Source organism: Emydura macquarii, unplaced genomic scaffold (genome assembly GCF_026122565.2).
Source record: "Emydura macquarii macquarii isolate MOO-44397 ecotype Brisbane River unplaced genomic scaffold, CSIRO-AGI_Emac_v2 contig_3220, whole genome shotgun sequence".
NCBI lineage: Eukaryota > Metazoa > Chordata > Testudines > Chelidae > Emydura > Emydura macquarii.
In genome coordinates, this window is record NW_027133357.1 from 1,278,384 (window position 1) to 1,302,170 (window position 23,787).

Consider the following 23,787-nt stretch of genomic DNA (forward strand, 5'->3'; position numbering starts at 1 on the left):
CCTGTAGAAAATGAAGTGCCGCTGTTTGCCGAATCTCTTTGCTGGGGGTGGATGGAAGGGGGCGGAGGCAGGCCTGGCAGCAGCAAATGGCCCTGAATCTGTGTGAATCTGTGGGGAGGGGGATCACCGGGTGGCGGGTGCGGGGAGGACTTGCTCTTTAACCCTTTTGGCCACTGTCAGAGCCACCGATTGCACCAGGAGTTGAGAGGGGGGGCAGTGGCTCTCCTGCCTGTGCCCTGGCCCTGACTGCTTCCCAGCAGCCCCGTCTGTCTCCCCAGGCCTGGCCCCGGCCCCTCTTCACCGGATTACATTGCATGTTTTTCTCGTGCTTGTTGTTATGGCTTTGAATAAAAAGTGCCGCGAGGGTTTGCTATGACGAAGTGCCACTCCGGGCCGGTTTCCTTTGTGCTCCCCACCCATTTCCAACAGCCTCTCTCTCTAACCTGCTTCATGTCACAGGAATAGAAAGCCACTTCTCGGCTCTTACAGCTGTCACGCCTGCAAAGAGCGGGGGGGGGGGGGGGGGCTCCTCCTCTAGGGGCTAGTCCAGATAGACGCTAGCCTACTATTACTGCCAACTGATGCTCCCCTTGCTGGAGAGGTACAGGCCTGTGCTGTTGGAGCCGAGGGTTTGGGGTTCAAACCCATGAAAGGGGAGGAGGTGCTACCCCAAACAAGCTGCTGCCTGCGCTTGGTTCTCTCCCACCTGTGTCGGATGAGAGCAGATTCAGATCCTGTTCCACCCAGCAGCCCGGGAGGTTACGTTTGCATCAGCCGCTCAGACCCAGCTTGACATCCACTCAGCAGCAGGCACTCACGATAGCTTGTGACCCTCCCCATGTCTCCCAGGGTGGGGTGGAGAGCAGTGACCATCACACCCTGCACTACTCCAGGGAAGGGCTGGCAATATTGCTCGGCTGGTGCCTCCCCCGCCCCAAGGGAACAAGCCCGCACTCATCTCCAGGGCAGGGAGCTTAGGTGATCTAATACAGCTTAGCTGTCTGCCCCAGCAGTGTCATCCTTGCATTCCGGCCCCGCATTCCCCTCCCTCCCTGCCCCCTGACGCCACCAGCAGCCTGGGTCCTTCCCACCTACATGCCATGTATTCTACTGCCAGTGAGGGCAGATCATAGTGTGTAGCCATAACCACCTGTACGCCAGTCACACCATTCGCACCAACCTGGCCTCCCCTGGTGGGGGGGGGGTGTGGGGAGGAGAACAGTGACATCACTACATCCCCTCCCTGATCCATGGGGAAAACCTCTTTGCTTTGGTTGTTATGTCTGACTGATCACGTCAGCAGGAACTGCCCAGTAAAGGGAAAATCACCCATCCAGCATGTCCTACTAGATAGGTTGGGGTCTAATTAGCCCCAACAAGCTGCTGCACCATTCTTTGCCCGCAGACAAGTACCAATCAGGCAGGGCAAAATTCTTCCCTGCCTTTGAAAACATGGGAGAAGATGCTGCCAGGATGACCCCAACAGCAGGGAGCCCTAGTGATCAGCGTGAGCGCCAAAGGAAAAAGCTTTCTGGGTTGAGTTATTGCTTAATGTTCCTATGTACATCTCATCAGTGTACATGGCATCTAGAAAGCGGAGGGGCTGGACTGTGATCTAGGCTATGCTGGAAAAAATCCAGAGTCACTCCACCACCAACTTGAACGGAGTCGCTTTGGATTTACACCAGTGTAACAGATTAGAAACTGGCCCAAGCTCTGTGCTGCCAGGATCTTTTGGTCTGGACTTAGGCTGAAGCTCGAATGAGAGGAGAATGAGAACACAGAGGGGAGTGGGGACGGCAGCGGTACATCCCTGTGGAGATCGGGTGCTAAAAGCACCGTGGATTTCTTGTGGATCATCCTTCCAAACAAGGCTCACAGCTCACACCCAAATTGCTCCCTCTGAATAGTATTCAGTGCTGGGGTAAGTAGGTGCAGCTGCCCTTGCGATCAGCAGGAGTTGGGCCTTCTTACAGCCTTGGCTCCATGTGTCCAGGTGCAATAGGGGTTCTGAAGTCGGTGACTGCCATGTGGATTCATTTTAAGGGCATTTTTAATGGCCCTTGCTCTCTGCCTGAGCTGCGTGTGTACTAGTGTGACACACCAGATCGCCCTCTATTAGACTGATTCTTAAGAAGTTCTGCTGCATGTGCCCCAGGGCAGGCCTCACCTTTGCACACAGATGAAATAGGCTTTTGTGGTGACCCACACAGACCTACAAGTGAAACCGAGCTGCATAGGATAATGAACTACACCAAGTCCTAATGATGCAAGAGGCTGTGATTACTGCTAGGAGAATCTGGTCTCTGCAAAGCTCCCAGTGACATAGCTTTACTCCGGTGCCCCCACTGCTGCACTGGGGCATTAAAAACAGTGCCCTTCCTTCCCCCAGCCCTGAGATTTCCCATCCCCTAAATGCCCGGGCCTGATTCCTCTCCAGGACTTCAGGCCAAATGCTGAACTAAAGCAGGTTGCCAGGAACCCAGCAAGACCAACTTTTATCTGTGTAATCTGATGGGAAGGGGCAGGGCTATGGGGGAAAGGAGTATCTGGACACTGTGATTAAAGCGCTGCCACAGCCTGCTAAAGGGAGTGATGGTTTCCTGGAGAAATATTGCTGTTTGGAGACTTTAGCAGCAGCCCTTATAGGGGAGAAAATATTCATTAGAAAAGGAGCAAAAGTGATGGATGAACTCGTTCGGCAGCCTGGGCTGGAGGATGCCGGCTGGCTGGCTGTATTGATCTCTGTGTGGAAGGGGGAGAAACAGATCAACATGGGCACTGAAACATACAAAAGCTTTCATGGCCACAGACGGCCCTTGGCTGCAGTCCTCTCTGACCCCAGGGAGTCCTCTGTCACCATGACAGGAGATCCAGGCCCGCTCAGCTGGAGCTTCTCGGACATATTTATGCAGGCTTCTTACTCCCTCATCCTAGGTGGTGGGGTGAGGCTGCAAGGGTTCTGACACCCCAGTATCCTGATTGATGGTTACTCCGAGTCCCTGTACCTTCGGTCATTACCTTCTGACTCCCTCTGTTCCCCCTGGCAATTTCCAGTGATACAGGATACTTCTTCACTTCCTGTCCTAAACTGTCGGGTGGTGTTTCCTTCTGAGGAAAATAAAAGGAACAGGCTAATCAAGTGTCAAAGTACAATTAGAGAGGCCAAAAAAGAATTTGAAGAGCAATTAGTAAAAGACTTAAAACCTAATTGCAAAAAAAAAAGTTGGATAGAGGTGCTATTTACTAGCAGTAAATATGGCCAATGGCCTGTAATGGGATGTTTGATGCGCGGGTTCTGAGTTACTACAGAGAATTCTTTCTGGGTGTCTGGCTGGTGAGTCTTGCCCACATGCTCAGGGTTTAGCTGATCGCCATATTTAGGGTTGGGAAGGAATTTTCCCCAGGACAGATTTGCATAGGCCCTGTGGGGGTTTCGCCTTTTTTGCCTTCCTCTGCAGTATGGGGCACGGGTCACTTGCTGGGGGATTCTCTGTACCTTGAAGTCCTCAAATAATGATTTAAAGATTTCAATAACTCTGTAGGATAGGGGTCTATTACAGGAGTGGGTGGGTGAGGTTCTGTGGCCTGCGTTGTGCAGGAGGTCAGACTAGATGATCATAATGGTCCCGTCTGACCTTATAGTTTATGAGTCTAAGGAGCACTCAAGGAAGACTGGGCCATTGTGGAGAAGCTAAATGAATTCTTTGCATCTGTCTTCATTACAGAGGATGTGAGGGAGATTTCCACACCTGAGGAAATCTGAGGAACTGTCCCAGATTGAGGTGTCAGTAGAGGTGGTTTTTGAACATATTGATAAATTAAATAGTAATAAGTCACCAGGTTCAGATGGTATTCACCCAAGAGTTCTGAAGGAACACAGATATGAAACTGCAAAACTACTAACTGTGGTGTGTAACCTATCGCTTAAATCACTTTCTGTACCAGATGATTGGACTATAGTTAATGTAACGCTGATTTTTTTAAAAGGCGCCAGAGGCAATCCTGGCAATTACAGGCCAGTAAGTCTAACTTCAGTACCAGGCAAATTGATTGAAACTCTAGTAAAGAACAGAATTCCCAGACACATAGATGAATGCAATTTGTTGGGGAAGAGCCAGCATGGTTTTTGTAAAGGGAAGTCATGCCTCACCAATCTATTAGAATTCTTTGAGGGGGTCAAGAAACATGTGGACCCAGGAGATCCAGTGGCTATAGTGTACTTGAACTTTCAGAAAACCTTTGACAACGTCTCTCACCAAAGGCTCTCAAGCAAAGTAAGTGCTCATGGGATAAGAGGGAAGGTCCTCTCATGGACCAGTAACTGGTTAAAAGGTAGGAAACAAGGGGTAGGAATAAGGAGAGTTTTCACAGTGGAGAGAGGTCAATAGCAGGGCCGCCTGTGCTGTTCAATATATTCATAGGTGATCTGGGAAAAAGGTAAACAGTGAGGTGGCAAAATTTGTAGATGATACAAAATTATTCAAGATAGTTAAGTCCAAAGTAGACTGTGAAAAGTTACAAAAGGATCTCAGATAAACTGGGCAAGAAAATGGCAGATGAAATTCAATGTTGATAAATGCAAAGTAATGCACTTTGGAAAACGTAACCCCAACTATAGATATAAAATGATGGGATCCAAATTAGCTGTTGCCGCTCAAGAAAGAAATCTTAGAGTCATTGTGGGTAGTTCACTGAAAACATCCATTCAATGTGCAGCGGCAGTCAAAAAAGCTAACAATGTTGGGAATCATTAGGAAATAAGACAGTAAATATAATGCCACTATATAAATCCATGGAATGCCCACACGTTGAATGCTACGTGCAATTATGGTCACCCCATCTCAGAAAAGATGTATTAGAAGTGGACAAAGTACAGAGAAGGGTGACAAAAATGGGATATGGCACAGATTTTATATGTGGCAAGATTAAAAAGACTGGGACTGTTCAGCTTGGAAAAGAGATGACTGAGATGGGTATGATAGAGGCCTATAAAATCATGAATAGTGTGGAGAAGGTCAGTAGGAAAGTGTTATCTACCCCTTTACAGTACACAAGCTTCAAGGATCACCCAATGAAATTAATAGGCAGCAGGTTTAAAACAAACATAAGGAAGTTCATCTTCCACAACGCACAGTCAACCTGTGGAACTTGTTGCCAGTGGATGTTATGAAGGCCAAAAGTATAACTGGGTTCAAAAAAGAATTAGATTTGTTCATGGAGGATAGGTCCATCAATGGCTTTTAGCCAAGATGGTCAGGGATGCAACCCTATGCTCTGGATATCCCTAAATCCCTGACTGCCAGAAGCTGGGACTGGACGATGGGATGGATCGCTCAGTAATTGCCCTGTTCTGTTCATTCTCTTTGAATCACCTGGAACCAGCCAGTCAGAAGACAGGATACTGGGCTAGATGGACCATTGGTATGACCCAGTCTGGCCATTCTTATGCGTTGCTGTGTGCTGTTGGACAGCTGCTGTGCTCTGTGCCAGAATTTGCTGCATTCCAGTGGTAGGTAAGGAATCACCCCTCCACTCCCCCATATAATAAGTCTATACAGCATTTAGGGAATCGCTGTGGAGTGAAAGGCACTATGGAAATGTCAAAGGCAATCTAGATAACTTTTGTGCTGTAGAAATTTTGGGGGTGAAACTCACCCCAATGCAGGGAGCCCATGCAGAGCTGGCAACAGAATAGGGGTGACCAGCTGTCCTGATTTTATAAGAACACTCCTGATATTTGGGGCTTTTTCTTATATAGGCACCTATTACCCCCCCAACCTGGCCTGATTTTTCCCACTTGCCATCAGATCACTGTAAAACAGACCCCAGGTGTCCTGCCTCCCAGTGCTCCCCGGCCAGGGCATGGCTAGAACCCAGGCGTCCTAGCTCCCAGTGCCCCTCCCCCCCGGGCATGGCTAGAACCCAGGCGTCCTGGCTCTCAAGCCACCATTTTCCCGCCATCTCCGGGGTAGGGGCGCTGTGGAGTCCCCAGCTGAGCTCCTGCGCAGCACCCTGGTCACTCCAACGGGGCCATAACCCCGTGGCCCCGAGCGCAGCAGAGAACTACACTTCCCATGATGCGCGGCGCGCGCTGCGCCTGCGCCGTCAGCTGCCCCGGACGGGCGGCGGTGGGGGGGCGCGCGCGCTCCCGCGGCGGTGATGGCGGTGCGTGGACGCGCGGCGGCGGCGGCAGCAATGGCCGCTGTGGATCGGCGGCTGCCGAGCCTCGATGACTTCGCGGGGCAGAGCTGGAGCGCCTGGGTGGAGAGGGCGGGGCCGCCCGCCGAGCCAGGTGAGGGGCCGCGCGCGCCGCCCGGGGCCGGGCCAGCGGGTCGGGCCGGGGGGGGGCCGGGGCGGGGAGCGGGGCAGCCGCCGCCGCCGTCCGGCTCCTCACCCCCGCCCGCCGCCGGCCCCGAACAAAGGAGCCGCGGGGTCCTAGCGCCGCCTACGCCGCCCGCGCTGCCGGGTCCTAGCGCCGCGGAATCCCTCCCCCCTCCCGCGGATCCTCTGTGAGCCCCAGATCCCCAGCCCTTATGGGAGCCTGGGCACCGGGGACCCCTGATCCCGCTGGATTCCCCCGAGACCCTGAGTCTCACTCTGGTTCCCTGGCTTCACAAGATCCCCAGCACCCTGCGATCCCCGATCCCACTGGATCCTGAGGTCCATTAAGGCTGAACCTTTGTGGATCAGCTACGGCCCCCAACACCAGTGGATGGATCCCCTGCGATCCCTCGTGTGTGTCTCTGATCTAACCCACATTTCAAAACCTGTGTCCCGTGACCCCTGACCCAACTGGATCACCCGTGGTCCATGATGCATGTGCTGAACACAGATCATTCTCTGATTCCATGGACCCTCTGGGATCACTGATCCCTTTCGTTTGTGCTGAGCATGGTATGTGCACACTATGATCCCCAGCTGCACCGGATTTCCTTGATCCCTTATGTGCCTCCAGAGCACCCCCATGATCCCTGACCCTTCTGGCTCTCCCATGATCTTTGAATCTAAATCCATATCTACTAACTAAACCCTGTATGATCCGTGAGAGCCTTGATCCTTTCTCTGGATCCTGACCCCATATGGATTCCTGCCCTGCTGTGATTCCTGCCCACTGGATGCTCTCTGTGATCCTTACTTGCCTGATCTCCCTATAGCCCCTAGACTCACATGCACCCTGTGATCCCTCTCCCCCATTCCTGCCCAGCAGATCACACCATGATACTTGTTGTCAGCTCCCTAGACACCCTGATCCTCTGAGATCTATGTTCCCTGGCCTCTGGTTCTCCTGCTATCCCTTGTACCTGTCACTTGTATCCCCACACACTCCTAGATTCCTCACAAACCCATGCCCTCGTGGTTCCTTGCCCCTGATGTCCTCTCTCCCTACCCTGCGACTCTCCCTGAACTTTTCACTTAGCCCCCTGACAGTGGAGGATGAGATTCCTCATTCCCCATAGTGCCCCCTGATCCAATGCCCCCTGGTTTTTCTCTGAACCACCCCCATTATCCCTGACCTTTGAACCCCCAACATAGTATCCCCTTGAAACTGATCTCCCAACCCCACCCTTCAGTCTCTCCCAATACTCTCATCTGACCCTCCCCAGATCCTCTCCTCCACTGGATTCCTCACCAGACCTGAACTCCCCCAGAGCCCTCTCTCTTCCTATGCGGCTTTTCACCCCCATTTTGCTTGTGCCCCTCACTCCCGCTGTCTGCCCTCTTTCCCCATGGGGGATAGAGATGATATCTGCCCCTTGAGACTTTTGTCCTTGAAATCCCAGGAGTCATTCAGTAGCATCACCTTTTGGGGGGGAAGGGGATCGTTTGATTTCTCCAGTGCAGTCTGACACTGGAAAGGCCTTGGAAGTGGGGGAGCGGAGGCCCGTGGAGCTGTCCCTGGTGACGCTTCTTATACTGTGGAGCTGCGTCCCCTCCCCCTCCATTATCTTTTCCTTGCACTTGATGTAGTTAGAGCATCGTGCTTCCTGATCTACTTAAGGCTCCGGCAGAGTTTGCATAATGACTCCTGTGTTTTCAGGGATTTATAGCTGGGCTGTAAAGAAAATTCCCTTTGCAGACAAGTTCACACTGTTGGCTAAGTTTGTTGCTTGTAGATTGAAAATGGTACCAAAATGATAGCTGGAGAAACCTTGTTAGTTTTATCTAATCTCTCCTGCTGGTGGGGTGCAGTGTAGGAATCTCCACACAGTATATTTGTCATGGCTTTTCCTGTCTGGCCTTAACTATAGCTCAAACTGGAGTTTAACATCCAAGCAACTTTTTGCAAGTTGTTGCTTTATAAAAATACATAGTTTCCCCTCTCTGAGGCTTTCTGTTTCTGGGAGCCTGTTGGCTGTTTTTTCCTGAGATCGGGCAAGGGATTTGCCCTACTGTGCTGTAATTTCTAGGATAATCTTAAAATCTACTTTTAAAAAAGCATCGGATGGGTTTAATGCCAAAAAGAAAAGAGAAGAGGGAATTGGCGTCAGGCCCTTAATTACATCATTGATGCCTGTATCAAAACGCAGCCCCATCCCATGAACTGCTGGGTGGGGATTTCACTGCTCAGTTGGCTGGTCTGGGGCACAAACCCAAGGTGCTCATGGGGATTGGAAGGGGAGGAGAGAGTGGTGGGATGCTACTCATGCCCCAAGAGACACACCCTCTCTCTGCCCTCCCCTCTGCTATTCTCCCTCTGATGCTCTCCCCCTTCCTTACCAGCTGCCAGCCCCTGTCCATTTACTCTTCCTTTGTGGCTGCTGCCCCATTCCCCCCTTTCCCTCAGTGCACTGGGGTAGAACCGGGAGTGATATCAAGGGTCACGGTGGGTTCTCCATCACTAGCCATTTGTGAATCACGATTGAATGTTTTTCGAAATGCTCTGCTCTAGGGATTGTTTTGGGTAGTTCTTTGGCCAGTGCTAGACAGGGGGTCAGACTGGTCAGACTGATCACAATGGTTCCTTCTGGCCTTGCAATCTATGAAGTGAAGGGAAGGAAAATGCCCTATCATATGGAGTCAGCTGGATCTCCCCCACCCTCTGGAGAGCCACTTGACTGGGCAATTGTGTCCCAAGGGAAATGTTGGCAGTCCCACTGCTCGGGACTTTTCAAGCTGGTCTGGACTAAGCCCAGGAGAACACACAGTGCGGCAAGGTGCTGGGGATAGATTCGTGACTCTGATATCCAGCCTCCCTGGCTGAGCACATTGGCGGGACGTTTCTGGTGAGATGATCAGTGGGGAAATAGAGAACCCTTTGGATGTGGATTATACCAGCCTGGAAAAAGACTGGAGTAAGAATGTCCACAAAGGGAGCTCCTCCAGAATAGCTACTGCACTTGGAATTCACACGCTACGTTAATCTGGAATAATTTGCCTGTGTAGACAAACCTTGAGTCCTGCAGAATCTGCTAGGGCGAGCAGAGAGGTTGCAATGCCTGCAACCATCAGCTTGCTGGGAGCTCTGGGACTGTACTGCTTTGCAGTGAAAAGAGCGGGGCTAATTCCTTTATGGCCCTTCACAGACACAGAGAAAGACCCCTTCTCGGCCCCGGGGGCTGCACCCTTGTTCCACTCCCACCTGTAATGTGGCAAACGGACCATTGATGGCGCTGTTTGCTTGTTGGTTTCCTGCTTCCAAACATGCCTGTTTGATTCGGGGTGGCAGAGCCGGAGGCCCTGGGGACTGAGATTCCCAGAGACCAAGGCCGGGCCCCTTGTTAACTGACTGATTCTTAGGGGATCCTCAGTCTGTGGATACCTTGGTGAACTGCCATCCTCCTGCCGTGCAAGCGATTAAAAACAACCCACCATCCTCTGGCAAGAAGCAGGCTGTCTTCCAGGCTGGGGGCACCGGTGGTTCTGGATTAGGGGGATCTGGGAAGGGTCCTAACTGTGGCTGATGCTGATTGTCTCTAGCAGGGTCCGAGGTGGAGGAGAGCAGTAAGAGTAGGAGCAAGAAACTGGATGCAATGACGCTCATTAAGGAAGGTAAGATCTTGTCCAGCTACCTCCGGGTCGGGGAGCTGCCTGATTCTGAAGTGGGCGTGATTTGTTCCTTTGACTTGAGGGGAAGTCTTGCTGTACCCAAGGCTCTTGTTATCTGTGTGTCTAGGGGGCGGTGGGTGGTTAGCACAGCATCAGCTGTGAATTTGGCATCAGCAGGTAACTTTGGGGCCCTGGTCACGAGGTGAAGCTCTCACCATCACTTCCCTTAGCCTGGGCCATTCAGACTGGCCCTCTCGGAGGAGAGAGCTGCTAAACAGCAGATCAGCTCATAGTCCTAGCTCACGTCAGCCCCCCTTGGCCACGCAAGGCACGTCCCGTTTGGGTGGAGTTAGCCTGGGAGAAATGGGCTCCAATGCGCAGAGCAAACGCAGGGCAGAATTCAACCCAGACTGCTCCTCTCTGCGGCCTGCGCGCGCTGCGTGCTGTGGAGCTCTGCCGGGCTGGCTTGGAGCCCAAGCACAGCAAGTGGCTGTTTGGGGCCGCACTCTTCCGGGACCTCCAGATCCCCTGCAAGGTTGGCGTTAGCTCCATCACTCCTGGCCTGATTATTCCCCCGCTTCACCTGGCAGCACAGGCCTTGATCTTGTTTGCGGGGGAGAGGCCAAAGCCAGCCCGGTGCTCTGTAACCCACCCTGGTGTCACAGCAGGCAGCCCTGCAAGCCAAGTGGATGCGGCCCAGAGCCCAGCGTGTGGTATAGCCTTCAGTGAGTTGCTTTGGCCCAGTTGCTCTCCGGGTGCAGGGCAGGGGACAGGCCGTCCCAGTTTAAGGCTTGAGATGCAGAGGTCTTGGAGTCTCTGGCAAGGCTCTTGTCTCTGGATCGTCTGAGCAGCGCATCCATAAACCAGACGCCCCAGGTGCCGGTAGCCCCAGCGTCCGCATGGGTGGCAGCTGCCCCTCGTCTGTGCCAGCCTCGCCCTGAGGGGCCTTCTCCAGGGCTGAGTGGGGAGGTCGGTCTCCAAGACCCATTTGTCTTTTGGCGTCCGCTGAAACTGCCCGGTGGTGGCCCCACGCGCGGTGGCGGCGGCTCTCAGTCAGCTCTGAGACTCGCCAAACTCATTTCACACAGGCCACTGTTCCCTGTGGGTTGACCTGCTGGCCGGCTGGTCGGTGCAGCCAGCCACCAGGTCAACCCGTTGTTCCCTATGGGTGGCAGCAGCACTTGATCCCAGCTGAGCTGAGCTGGCAGCGAAAGGTCCGGTAACCCAGCCCCTGTGGTCTGAGCTGGGAATACACCCTTTGGGTGGGGGGAGTTGGTTCTTGATCTCAGGGGATGTGACTTTCCGTTTGCATGGGGTACAAAACATGGGTTTTCTTAGGCGTCTCTTGGCCTGGACAGCCACAGCCTCTGCTGCCCACAAGGCCGCGGTGGGGCCCTCACCGCTCTGTCTCTCGCCCTGGCAGACATGTCGATCTTTGGGCACTGCCCAGCGCATGACGAGTTCTACCTGGTGGTGTGTAACCACTGCAGCCAAGTGGTCAAGCCTCAAGCCTTTCAGAAGCACTGCGGTAAGCTGTTTGAGTGTCCGGGGCTGAGTTCGGCAGCAGGGCCTGTCCGGCAATGGGGAGTCCTGCTTCTCCTCTCCTCCGCCGCGGCCTCTGCCCTCTGGGCCCTCGAGTGCTGACTTGGGAGCAGCTCTGGAATGACGACTCTACCGGTGTCACCGACGCAGCCGTCGTGCTCTGGACTGAGCCTGACGGCCCGGGGGCGTTTCCAGAGGGAAGGCTCTGCCTCCTCCGTCTGCCGTGGGGCGAGAATTGCCGCAGAGGCAGCCGCGCGGGGCTGTGCAGGAAGCCCCGGGCATGGGCCAGCCGTTCCCAAACTTCACTGAGGCAACCCACCAACTGCACTTGGTCTCGTTTTCCGACGAGTACACACTCTCTGTCCTGGCACCGCAAACCCGGAGGGTGGCCCGGTGCGGGAGGGTGGCCCTGGGGGTGCACGTCCAGGAGAGTGAGGCCCCCAAACTTGCAGAGGCGGCTCCTGTCCTGTGGGGCTGGGCCTGGCTCCCTGCGACCAGGTGTAAGGGGTCGCAACACCACTCAGGTTGGGCCCGGCCGCCCCACCATCATGTCGGAGCAGTGGAGGGGAGGGCAGCCAGGCCACATTTGAGTGAGTGGCGTTACAAACTGGTCCATGGCCATGACAGATCTGAGTGATGCCGTGACCCGCTGTGCCAGGTTTTGCAATGCCCAGAGGGGCAAGCCAGGCCCAGCCCCACGGGACAGAAGCTGCCACAATAGGGTGAGTGTGGGGAAGGCTCACTCTCTGACGCCCTCCACACTGGGCTGGGAGAAGTGTGGGTTTGCCTAGGGCCTGGCGACCCATCTAGAACCTTCCCGCAACCCGCTGGTGGGTTGGGACCCACCGTTTGGGAAACGCTGTCTTAGGACACCTTCAAAAAGCATCCGTGAGTTATGATCTGGCAACTTCTTTCCCATCCCAGCCGGTGGCCTCTGTCCCCCGCCACCCACCACAATCCTCACCTCCTTGCGCAATCCAGCCCCCCCAGCAATCAGCGGCAGGGTGAGAGAGATCGGGGGAGCGACCGCTGGCTTCGTGCTCTCAGCGGGTTTTCCATCAGGAAAGGACAAGGGGAAAAAGACCGGCGTAGGGAGCCACCCCAGGAACAGGGGCGTGGTCTGGGCAGGAACAAGGGGTGCGTGGCTGCTCTACTCACTTCTACCCCGGGCCCGGCCTTGTTGGGTGGCTCCCAGATTCTGGTGCCGGGCATGGTTCTCCGGGGGCTCCAGTGGGGTGGAGGAGTAGTGCCTGTTAAAGACCCTCATGCCGCCCTGATGCGTAGCAGGGTCTGATAGCTGTCCACATGCATTGGAGCTGCTGTGGTCTGTGGGGCCGGCTCCCAAACACAGCACGCAGAGGTGATGTACAAGGCAGCTCAGGCTGCTGGGCGGAGACGGGACACCTGATGGGCTGAGCACAAGCCTGGGAGCCAGGACTCCTGGGTTCTTAGCCAGGCACTGCTGCTAATTTCAGACAAGCAGGTGGGAGATGGGAATGGTGGTGGTGCTGAGGCTTCACCCCAGGCTGGATGGTTCTGTTACAATGATCAGCAGTGAGAGGACTCCTGCTGCTCCAGATGTCATCATTAGCCTTCAGAGTGCACGGCACAATGTGATGAACAGGGCCTTTCCTGCTACGCGGTGCTGTGGGACCAGCCTGGCTGCAGATTTAGGCAGCTCTCAGTGTCTTGGGGCGGGTTTGGGAGGCTTCCTTTGCAGCCCCCCTGCCCCAGGGGTGTTGGAGAGCAGCGAGGGCTGGGACGCCCCCCTGGCGGGCAGGGTCGCTGACGGAGCCTCTGCCTCCCCTGCAGAAAGACGGCACGGACCTCTCAGCAAGCTCTATGCCCGGGCGCAGGCGTCCGCCAACGCCCAGAAGTGCCACGCCGTCAACGGGCAGCCCCCCACCTGTGCGGGCCACGGCAGTGCCAAGGCCTCGCGGGAGAAATCACAGAGCTCCCGCAGCCGGGCCCAGCACCCGCCCGACAGGCCAGACAAGGCACAGAAAGACAACCTCTGGTGAGCTGGGGCAGGGCGAAGGGGGGAGTCTGCTTTGACTGTGCTCGACACATAGGGGTCGGGGGGAGCCTGGCCCTGCTCTGATGTGAGAGGGATTGCGGGGGGGGGAAGCTCCATTCTGGGGCTGAGGGGCTGGGAGGAAGGGGGCAGTGGAGAGATATGTGGGTGAAGGGCCAGGCGAGCCCCACTGCACTCTGATGTGTGGGGAGGGGCCACAGGCTCTGCTGGCTCTGACATGGGGAGCGGACTCACGGGGGACAGTGGGGGGAACCTGACCTCCCTGATATGCTGGGGAAGGGGGAGCCCCGCCCCACTCTGTTGTGGGGCGGGAGCGGTCAGTGAGGGCAGCTTCCGGGCTCAGGAGATGTGCTACTCCGGCCGTTCGGCCGGATCTCAATGGAGACGGCGCCTTTGTCCCTGGCTGCTCGGGTCTGGCCTGGCAGTCCGTGGACGGAGGCAGGCTGGAGCACACACGACTGCAAGGCCGGTGGGTTCGTTGTTAAGGTGCAGAGAGGAGGAGCCCAGAGTCCAGGTCCCACAAGCCCAGGGCACCTGCCCCAGGATGTGGCATGGAGGCTGTGACCTGCTGGCCCGGATGGGCCTCAGTCACCCTCTGCTCCCAGGGAGGTTTGCAGCTGTTGCTAGCACATTACCCAGTGTCTAGGGACGAGGCTGGCTGACCTCTCAGGGCCTGTCCCTTCTCCTTCCAGTTTGTTCATGCCAGTGGTGAACCTGGAGAAGATTTCCAGCCTTCCCAAGCCGGACGGACACGGAATCAAGATGCCGCCAAAGGCTGCTGCTTCTTCCATCCCCGGGCAGCCTTCCGCCAGCTCCAAAGAGTCCCTGGGCAAGCTGTCCCTGGCCATGTCACCCAAAGAGCCACTCATGCCAGCCAAGGCAGGAGTCGACTCGATCGAGCCCGCTGATGGCCTGGACAGGAAACCAGAGAGCATCCCTGCCTCGGGGGAGAAGGAGCCTGGTGCCACCAAACCGCCCCCCAAATCCCACAAGAAGATGGCGCGTGAGTCCTGTTGTTCCCCCTGCGTGAGGACGCAGCTGTGTGGCTCCGTGCCAGGCTGCCAGCCGTGATTGCTTAGCGGCTCTGCAGTGCCGCTCAATTCAGCCTCTCTCCTTTGGGCAGGAATGGGAGGGTGTCTCCTCTCTGGCCCGTGGAGGGAGCAGGGATCCTGGCATCTCCTTTTCTCTCCTGCCATACACCCGCTAGCTGAACCGCTCTCTTCCCAGCCCCCCTGATTGGAGCCCCAGGAAGAGGGAGAAGGGCACCAGCTAGATGCCCTAAAGAGCTGCACACAGCTAGTGGGCTGCATGCTGGGTACCATGAGAGAGAGCCTGGGCCAGTGCCTTAAATCCAGAACTGGGAGTCAGGCCATCTGAGTCCTAGTCCCACCTCTGCCACTGACCCACTGGGCGAACTTGGGCAAGTCACTTAACACTCCGTGCCTCAGTTTCCCCACCTGGACAATGAGAATAACACTGGCTTCCCAGGGATTGTGAGGCTGAATGAGCTGTTTGCACAGTGTTCAGAGATCCTCGCATGCCAGGTGTTGCATGTCTTTGCACCTTCTGCACTGGCCCAACGCTGCTTTAGTCTGGGTCGGGACATTTAAATCCACCTTTCCATTCATACCTGGTTTAGTAAGCTCTGTAACAGATCCTAAATGCTGGACCTCATTTCTCGAAGGGAAGGTTTTCTATAGTTCCCGTTGCACTTGTACCTGAGCACCGCCCAACGGCCACGAGTATGAAAGCCCGGTGATGACAGTGTCCCTTTAAAATAGATGCAAGAAGCAATATTTTCCCTTTTGAAATGGCGAGAACCTCACCACACAAAAGCGTGTCAACCAATGATCCAGGCCAAATGCAGGGGTCTTCTTAGGAAGTTTGGAGAAGACACTGAAGAGCAGGGCGAGCTCGTGGGATTCAGCCAGGCCCTGTCACCGTGCCCAGTAACTGCTGCTTTCCCCTTGTGCGTCTCAACTCTGTCTTTCTACCCTGCAGGGAAGGAGTGTGATTTGAACAGGCAGTGTGGCGTTGTGAATCCTGACACCAAAAAGATCTGCACCCGGCTGCTGACCTGCAAGGTATTGGCGGCATGTGTGAGATTGTTTCCTGGTGGAACAAGGGGAGGCGGGATGAGCTCTCCTCCCCTTCAGCCCAGCTAGCGGTTGAAGGGCTCTGAATTGCTGCGGGAGGCCCCCAGACTGACGCTTAGCCCGCTGGGGAAGAGAAGCATTTGCAGTTGCATTGCTATAGTTTTGCAAAGGTCTAGCCAGTTGGAGGAGAGGGGGCGGGAGATTTCATGCTGACTGGTTCTCGGAGGCCTCCTTGTACTAGAGACACCCGCGGTTTCATCTGACGGCTCAGCTGCATGCATGTAGACAGGGAAAAGGAGACCCTAGGGCCTCTGCTCCAAACACAGGCCTCCCCCTGGGGGATCTCCACTAGCGGAATCAGTAATAGGGTCTGTAGCTCCTGCGGGCCTCTAGCCACTAGAGGGTATCCCCACAGCACGTCTGAGATTGGCATCCCGTGGAGAACACGTTCCCAGACGCCAGGGCTGTGACGCTCTCCCCTCCTGCCCGTGTCACAGATTCACTCCGTGCACCAGCGCCGCGAGGTGCAGGGCCGGGCGAAGGACTTTGATGTCTTGGTGGCCGAGCTGAAGGCTAGTTCCAGGAAGGGGGAGTCCCCCAAGGAGAAGAGCCCGGTGAGGAAGGAAGCGATCCCCGACCGTCTCTCCCAGGAAGCCTCCGTGGCGCAGACCTCGTCGGTTCTACCCAGCACTTCCCTTTGCCGAGCAAAGCAGCCCCACTCCCACTGCGCACTTCCCAGGTAACGCAGCAGGGCCCAGCTCCCGCCGGCGGGGAGCCTCGTGTTTCCCTGTGTGTGTCGGATCGGGGAGACTCCCCCGCCCTGGCATAGGAGAGGGTTGCTGCTCTGGCATCTCTTCAGGGCTGGCCCCTCCCACATCCCCCATGCAGGGATCCTAGCAGAACCGCACCCCAATGGGAGCGTCTCCCCTGTCCAGCGGAGCCCTTGCCTCTGGCACACAGCGTCCACCCGGTCTAACCCCGTCCCTCTGCAGCTTTAACCCGTCAGCCCCCAGCTCTCATTCTTCTGCCTCTTGTTGGGTTCAGGTCCAGGGTCTCCTCAGAGAGCGACCCGGAGGAGCCGTCCACGGCCTGTGGCGACAGAGACCCGGGGCTCTACCCCTTCCCCATGCCAAAGGGGAGTAGCCGGGTCTCCAGCGACGAGAGCGAGGACGACGCTGCGGAGGAATCCCACAGGCTGGATTGTCATTATGCAACACGGCCACCCCGGCCTCAGGCGGTGAGTCCAGGGCCAGATTTCCAGTTAGGCACAGTAGGCCCATGCCTCGGGGCGCCTAAACAGTGGCAGATTACCCCATTGGCTAATGGGGCCTGTGCCCGGCCAGCCCCTCTCTCCCCTGTCCACTCCCCTGCAGAAAACACGGTCAGCTGTTGGTGGGGGACGGGGGGGTGGGCGCTGAAGATGCTGTGCATACAGGTGTGTACGGTGTGAAACCGGCTCTGGGTGAGTGCTTGGCGTGGGGTGGGGTAGGTCTCTGCCCCTCCCCGCACGGAAACTGGTGCCCCCTTGTGGCATTGGAGATATTGGCCCGTCCAGTGATTCTCAGGGAGCAGCACATGGGACCCTGTGCCAGGCTGGTTCTGCTCCTGCGGAGGTGCTGGGATCCCAGAATCCAGCTGGGACCCACCTGGAGTTGCCACGTCTGGGGCTGGGAAGGCGCTAGTGGGTTGGGGATGCAGCCCACAGTCCTTCCTCTCTCTTCTCTGCCATGCTATGGGCTGGGGTCCTGACCCCCGGCAGGTGCTGCCACGTGGTCGGCAGGAGTCTCTGCCTCCCTGATGGTTCTCTCCCCCTCCTCTCCTGCTGCCAAACAGTTCTGCACCTTCGGAAGCCGCTTGGTCAGCCCCGGGTGTTACGTCTTCAACCGACGGCTGGACCGGTTCTGCTCGGCCCTCAGCTCCATGCTGGAGAGACACCTCAGCTCGCACATGTGGAAGTGAGTGTCCCGTGGGGGGGAGGCGGCGGCGCCCGGGCCGACTGGGAGCGGGTGTGTCTGCCCCCTGGCCCAGGCGTGCAGTGGGGATGGAGCAGCTGCGTGTGCAGGAGGAAATGGTTCCTGGCACATGGGGTCTCTCCATGGCACGTTGAGACAGAGGCTGGCCGAGGGGCACCAGCCTCTGCTCAGGTCCCGGGCGGGGGGGTCGCGTTTCCTTGTGGGCGAGGAAGGGATGTGTGGGGAGAGCCGAGCGCTAGGCTGGGGGAACGGAAGCTGGGAGGACAGCTGGCAGTTCCCAGTCCAGCCACTCCCCTGCCCAGTCAGCCTTCTGGAGCAGGGTGTGAGCTTCAGCGCCTCTTCCCAGCGCAGCCTCTGCCCTCCAGGCTCGGCCCTGCGGCGGCGTTGCATTGGGCCTGATTGGCGCTCAGTCTGCTGGGGAGCCCAGGCACACCCGGGTGGGCAGGAAAAACCTAGGGGAAAAATCTCCAGCCGTTCCTTGGGGAAGCTCGCCCTGTGTGCACGAGGGGGGGTTGTGCCTCAGGTACGATAACCCAGCTCACGGGAGCTGTGGCAGGCTGAAGAGGAAGCCCTCGGGGACCCAAGGAAGGGCTGAGGAGACAGTTTTCAGGAAGGGAGGTCAGTTGATGTGTCAGTCCATTTTTGGTCCTTTCAGCGTTGCTAAATTTAGAGGGTGGCTTCTATTTCAGTCCGCGGTGATGCCTGCCTCTGCTGCCCCTGCTCCCCTTCCCCTCACTGGGAGCTGCAGGTGGACTGGGTTGGCGCCTGGTCCTTCAGGGCATCCTGGGGAGCAAGAGAGGATGGCCAGTGTGACCAGAAACCAGAATAGCCTGGCAGTGCGTTCAGAGGTCAGAGCAGGGGCCGGGGAGCCAGGACACCTGAGCTACTCCCAGCTCAGTCACTGACTTACTGTGTGACGTGGAGCAAGCAACTTTGCTCCTTCATGCCTCAGTTTCCCCATCTGTATAACAGGGGTGATGTTCTCAGTCTGTGGGGGGGGTGGGTCTGAGGCTGGCCTCGGAATGTGCTTTGAGATCTCAGCGGAAGGGATTAAGTGCAGGGTCCTTATAAAGTATTTTGCCAGGAACGTCAATAATTCTTATTAAGCTCTTTCGGGCTGGATAACACCTCCATGGACTGTTCCAGCCCTACGCCCCCGGATCCCCACCGTCTGCAGTGACACGCAGTCCCGCCTTCCCCCAGCAGATGGGGCTGGAGCACAGGCCTTGATGTGAAGCCCTGGTAGACAGGCGTGGGGAGAGATAGAGCCCTGGGTCAGATGCGGGAGGAAACAGCCCCAGGGTCCAGAGCGGGATGGCTGGGGGTTGGAGTGGGGAGGAAGTGGGTGGGAAATAGGGGAGGAGGTGGCCTGGGACTGGAAAGGGGAGGGGCCCGTCCAGAGGTCAGAGATGGCTGGGATCAGATGGGGGAGGCGACAGCATGGGATTGGATGGGGGAAGAGCAGGTGGGTGGGGCATGGGAGGAGGCGGCCTGGGATCTGATGGGTGAGGGGGCTGGCAGGGGTTGGAGACAGCCCAGGATTGGATGGGGGAAGAGGCAGATGGGTGGGGCGTGAGGGGAGATGGCCTGGGATTGGATGGGGGAGAGGCCAGGGGGTGGGAAGTGGGGGGAGACGGCCTGGAATCCGATAGGGGAAGGGCAGGTGGGTGGGATGGGGGGAGACATGGCCTGGTATCACATGGGGGAGAGGCCGAGGGCTGAGATTTATGGGACGTCATTTAAATAAGCAGCAGCCTTTCTCCCCACTTTTCTGAGTCTGCTTCGTTGGCCCCACTAGGAAGATCCCTCCAGCCGCCGACCCCCAGGTGCACCCGGCCCCATCGCCCGCCGGCCCGGCCTTCTCCACGTCCAGCACTTCCCAGACCGGCAGCTCCTCGCTGGCGTGCAGCCTTCCCCACAGCGCCCCCGGGAGGACCTCCTTGTCCTGCACGGCAGCGGCCGCCAGGGAGAGCCGCGGCCACCCCAGCCTGAGCTACACGGTGGGCTCGCCCCACGCTGCGGCCGCCTGCAGCCAGTCGGACTGCACGGGCGGGAGCCAGTCCATCACCTCCCCGCTTCCGGCCAACACCCCTTCGCCGTCCTTCAGCAAGTTGCCTTCCACCAAGGCCAGCAAATCCTCCAAAGCCAAGGAGCCAGCGGGCAGCAGCGCGGAGCTGGAGGCGTCGGCCCGAAAGCGCAAGCAGCCTCTCGGCTCCGCCACCGGCCCCCCGTACAAACGGACCTGCCTCCTGGACCCGGGCAAGGGCAAGGTGGCCAGCTGCCAGGTCCCCCACCCGCCTGCAAAGACCAAACCTTCCCTGGGCTCCCCCTCCGCCGCCTCCCTTAACGGAGCCATCTCGCCGGGCTCCCGAGTCAAGCGGGCTGGCCACCTGGACTGCAGGGCTCCCAGCCACCCACAGGTCAAAGCCTCCCAGCTGGAGAACCGGGGCTCCCCCTTGAATGGGCCGAAAGCACTGCAGGCCAACTGCATCTCGGAGGAGGAGGCCAAGAAGCGCAAGAATGCCGCCACCTACTGCCGGCCGGTGAAGTCCAAGCACCCCGCCGCCGCCTCCGACGCGGGCTGCGCTGTGCGGAGGAAGAAGGCCGTTGCCTCGCTGAGCTTTGAGGAGAAGCGGAACGCACTGAAGGTACGTCCCCCCCCCAACCACCGGGCACCCCCACAGCGGGACTGATCTTCCTGCCCTGCCCACCAAGAATGTCTCGTCTTCTCACCCCTCCCCATCCTCCTCGGCTGTCTCCTGGGGTCTGTGCCGCCATGGCACGTAGCTACCACATGCACAGGGCCCCCCCGGGCAGGGATGTCCCAGGAGCCTTCCCAGGTGGACCCCTGGTTCATGGGGCTCTTCTGAGCTCTGGCGGGGCAGGACCAGGCTACAGGGGTCTGAACAGAGCAGCCCATGTGGCAAAGCGGACACGGGGAGTGGCTGCAACAGGACGGGAGCCCCTGCCCTGTGGCACGCCCTGGCAAGCAGACTCCCAGCTGGCAGCTCATCCCTTGGACACCAGACAGTACAGATCCCTGGCAGGAGAAGGGTTAATAGGACTCTTGTTTTGGGTGCAGTGGACTATATTCCAAGCACTCTTCAGGGGGCCCCACGTCCCCAGCAGGTGGCGTGGTTGGGAATTGGCTGGGGGTGCCCACAGTGGCTCACTCCCAGCTGGATGCTGTGCCGGGGGCAGGTAGGGGCTCAGGCTAAGGACAGCCAGCAGGATGTTCTTTTCCAGCAGGAGGTGCTGTTGAGACGGAGGCAGAGGCATTGCCTTACGGGAGCTTGCAGCTACTCCTGGCCCCAGCACTGCAGGGAATGGTACTGGGAGGCCGCCGGGAAGGATTGTGACCTCTCCTAACGGGAGGGATGTAGGCCAGGGCTGGCACGAGGGTCAGACGCAGCCTTCGGGGTCCGAAACGTGACCTGTACCCCCTTGTCCGTGTAGCTGTTGGATGAGATAAGGGCTGGTCAGCTGCTGAACTCCGCTAAGAAACAGTTCCTGTTCCCACCTCTGCCCCTGACTCGCTGGATAAGCTGGGATGAATTGTTTCCGCTCTTTGGGCCTCAGTTTCCCCATCTGTAAAATGGGGAGAATGATCTTGACCTGCTTCTCAGGGGCTGTGAGCTTTGATGTTCTGCTCTGCTCTGAAAGGTGAAACGTTCCCCCCTGTACTCAGCCGACCCACTTTCTGGGTGTGTCCGTCACAGCTGCTGGCTTCTTGTTGTCACTAAAGTTTCTACTACGCCCATTAGCCCTTCCTGGCCAGCCTGGCCATGGGAGGGGGACAGAGTCTATTCCTGTTAGCCCATGGGGCCCGCCTGGCCAGGAGAGAGAATCTGTTCCATTTTGTTTATCAACAGAATCAATCAGTCACCTCCATGAAAACCCGCTACGGATCATTTAATTTGGCCTAATTTGTTGATGATGTGCAACAAAAAAAGAGCCCAGCTGGATTCTAAGGTCCCCAGGGAAGTTTGCAGGGGAGGGAATCACCTTTTTATGGGAGTCGGGGCACATTCGCTGTGAAGTCGCAGATCACACCAAGGGCCAGTCGATGCCCTCACCAACAGCACAGGGCATGCTACACTTCTCTACAGGGCTCTGGCACTGAGAGCAGCTATTCAGCTATTGCAGGGCTTCTCAAACTGGGGTTCGGGCCCCCTCAAGGGGTCACAAGATTATTATGGGAGGGTCGTGAGCTGTCAGCCCCCACGCATGCTGTGGCTGCAGCTGTCAGCCCTTCAGAGCTGTGCTGAAGGCAATGCCACCCCCAGCAGAAGTGCAGAAGTAAGAGTGCTATGGCATAGGGGTGTGAGTGGCATGGCACGGGGGGGTCGTCACTTTTTGTGGGAGGGGTCGTCACAACCCGAAATATTTTCAGAGGGGGTCCCAGAAAAAAATTTGAGAACCCCTGAGCTATTGAGATGCAAACACAGGGGTGTGCTTTAATTATAAGTAGATGCCAATTAGACACAGCCCTTATGTTGCCCTAGTCCCTGAGCCCCTGCGGTGGAGGAACATTGGCTCTCCATGCTCGTCTGTTATGTTCCTTTGTTCCTCTGTGCTGACCCCGTCCTCTTGTCTCCTTGCAGTCGAAAGCGCATTAACAAGCAAGTGCCTGCGATGCAGATGGAGCCATCGGTCCTGAGGACTGGAAGGCCCTGGGTCGGATTCAGAGGCCGCTGCTTTTTATAACTTTATATTATTTTTTTTAAAAGAAAAAAAAAAAAAACTCTATAAAAAATACCTCAAGACTCTTTTCCTGTTCTGTTGCTGCTAAAAAAAACCCGAACGAACAAAATCCCAAGGGGGGAAAAAAAAGATACAGCCACAAACCCGATCCACACCTGGGAGGAGGTTGGAAGCGGATGGACTGGACTGAGGAGGCAGCCACACAGCCGGGCTGGGATATTTATAAGAATTATTATTGCTGTTTTTGTTTCTTTTTTTAAAAAAGAAAAACCAGTATTGAAAGGGTGGTGCGGCGTGTGGCTTTTGGGGCGGGGGAGAGGGTGATGCCCCCTGCTGGCAGAGCCAGGAAGCGGATGTTCCAGCCAGCTACGTGGGGAGGGCGGATCCCTCTACAGACCGTGACCTGCTGTACCCTGGTGTGCGTTTTTGTTGTATGCCTCCCCTTGTTGGCAGTGCCCTGACGTGTGCCTGGTGCATGCTCGGCTCCCCTTGTTGGCAGTGCCCTGACGGGTACGCCGTTCCCGTCTCCCCATGGTAGGGTGGTACACGGTTTCCCCAAAGCTGTCCTCGGTGGCGCAAGTGTTTTCGCTGGTCTGGAACGGGGTTTATGTCAGGAACGTGCAATGTTCACGCCGCTACTTTAGTGCAACCCATTGCGCTGCTTCATGAGGCTTCCATTTTTCTGTGTCCCTCTGCTGCCCGGGGTTCCTGGTCTGGCCCAATCTCAACCTCAATGCCCCCGTCCTGCTCTAATCCCAGGCTGCGACTGGCCCCAGATGAAGTGGTTGTGTGATGGAAAGGAATATTCCCCACCCCTATGGGACAGCCTCGAACCAGCACCCATGTTCTCTTAGGCTTCTAACTCCAGCCCACGCCTTCATTTGAGAAGATGAATACATTACTCTGTCTTTGGGACCAGAGGGATGACTTGGTATATGCGTGGCTTGGTCCAGCTGTGGTGTGAGGGTCGTATCTGCTGCTTGGCCAATCCTGCCCTGGTCCAACCCCCCCAAGTCTATTATATTAATTATTTGTTACGTTGGGATAACGGCTTGCGACCCCATTGTGCTGGGCATTGTACAAACTAAATACTTGGTAAGAGGAGTCCCTGCCCCAATCTTAACTAGACAAAGGATGGGAAGGAAAACAGGCACAGAGAGAGGATAAAGGTCCTCCAGCAGCCAAGTGGCAAAGCTGGGAACAAGCCCAAGTCTCCTGACCCCCAGTCCAGGTTTTTCGTCCAGCTGCCTTTTCCCCTTTTCCAAGAAAGCTGTTTATCAGTTCTGTAGCTTGATGGCCAGATCCTGGGAAAAGGCTGCAGGGCTGGCTCCTTTCAGCTGGCCTTCGAAGGAGAGAGTGAACAAAAGGGCCCAGACAGGCAGTTTTGATAGAGACCCTTTTCGGCTTATAGCTGTTCTTTAAACAGGCTGGGACTGTGTTCCCGGGA

General features: G+C 56.7%; 1 protein-coding gene across 3 annotated transcripts; it reads left to right on the plus strand.

Moving 5' to 3' along the window:
- The first annotated feature begins 6,147 nt into the window (after window positions 1-6,147).
- On the plus strand, window positions 6,148-22,932 carry ATXN7L2 (ataxin 7 like 2). Of its 3 annotated transcripts, none has more exons than XM_067531744.1 (11): window positions 6,148-6,295; window positions 9,922-9,993; window positions 11,414-11,518; window positions 13,345-13,549; window positions 14,260-14,570; window positions 15,569-15,651; window positions 16,161-16,402; window positions 16,708-16,900; window positions 17,497-17,618; window positions 19,435-20,284; window positions 22,241-22,932. In XM_067531744.1, exons 1-11 carry the CDS (start codon window positions 6,163-6,165, stop codon window positions 22,253-22,255), a joined length of 2,331 nt encoding a protein of 776 aa, XP_067387845.1. In that variant the 5' UTR covers window positions 6,148-6,162; the 3' UTR covers window positions 22,256-22,932. The 3 variants fall into 3 exon arrangements, with proteins under 3 accessions (XP_067387845.1, XP_067387842.1, XP_067387841.1); XM_067531741.1 differs by having other exon boundaries at window positions 6,163-6,295; window positions 9,925-9,993; XM_067531740.1 differs by lacking the exons at window positions 6,148-6,295; window positions 9,922-9,993; window positions 11,414-11,518 and having other exon boundaries at window positions 12,210-13,549.
- The last annotated feature ends 855 nt before the right edge of the window (window positions 22,933-23,787 follow it).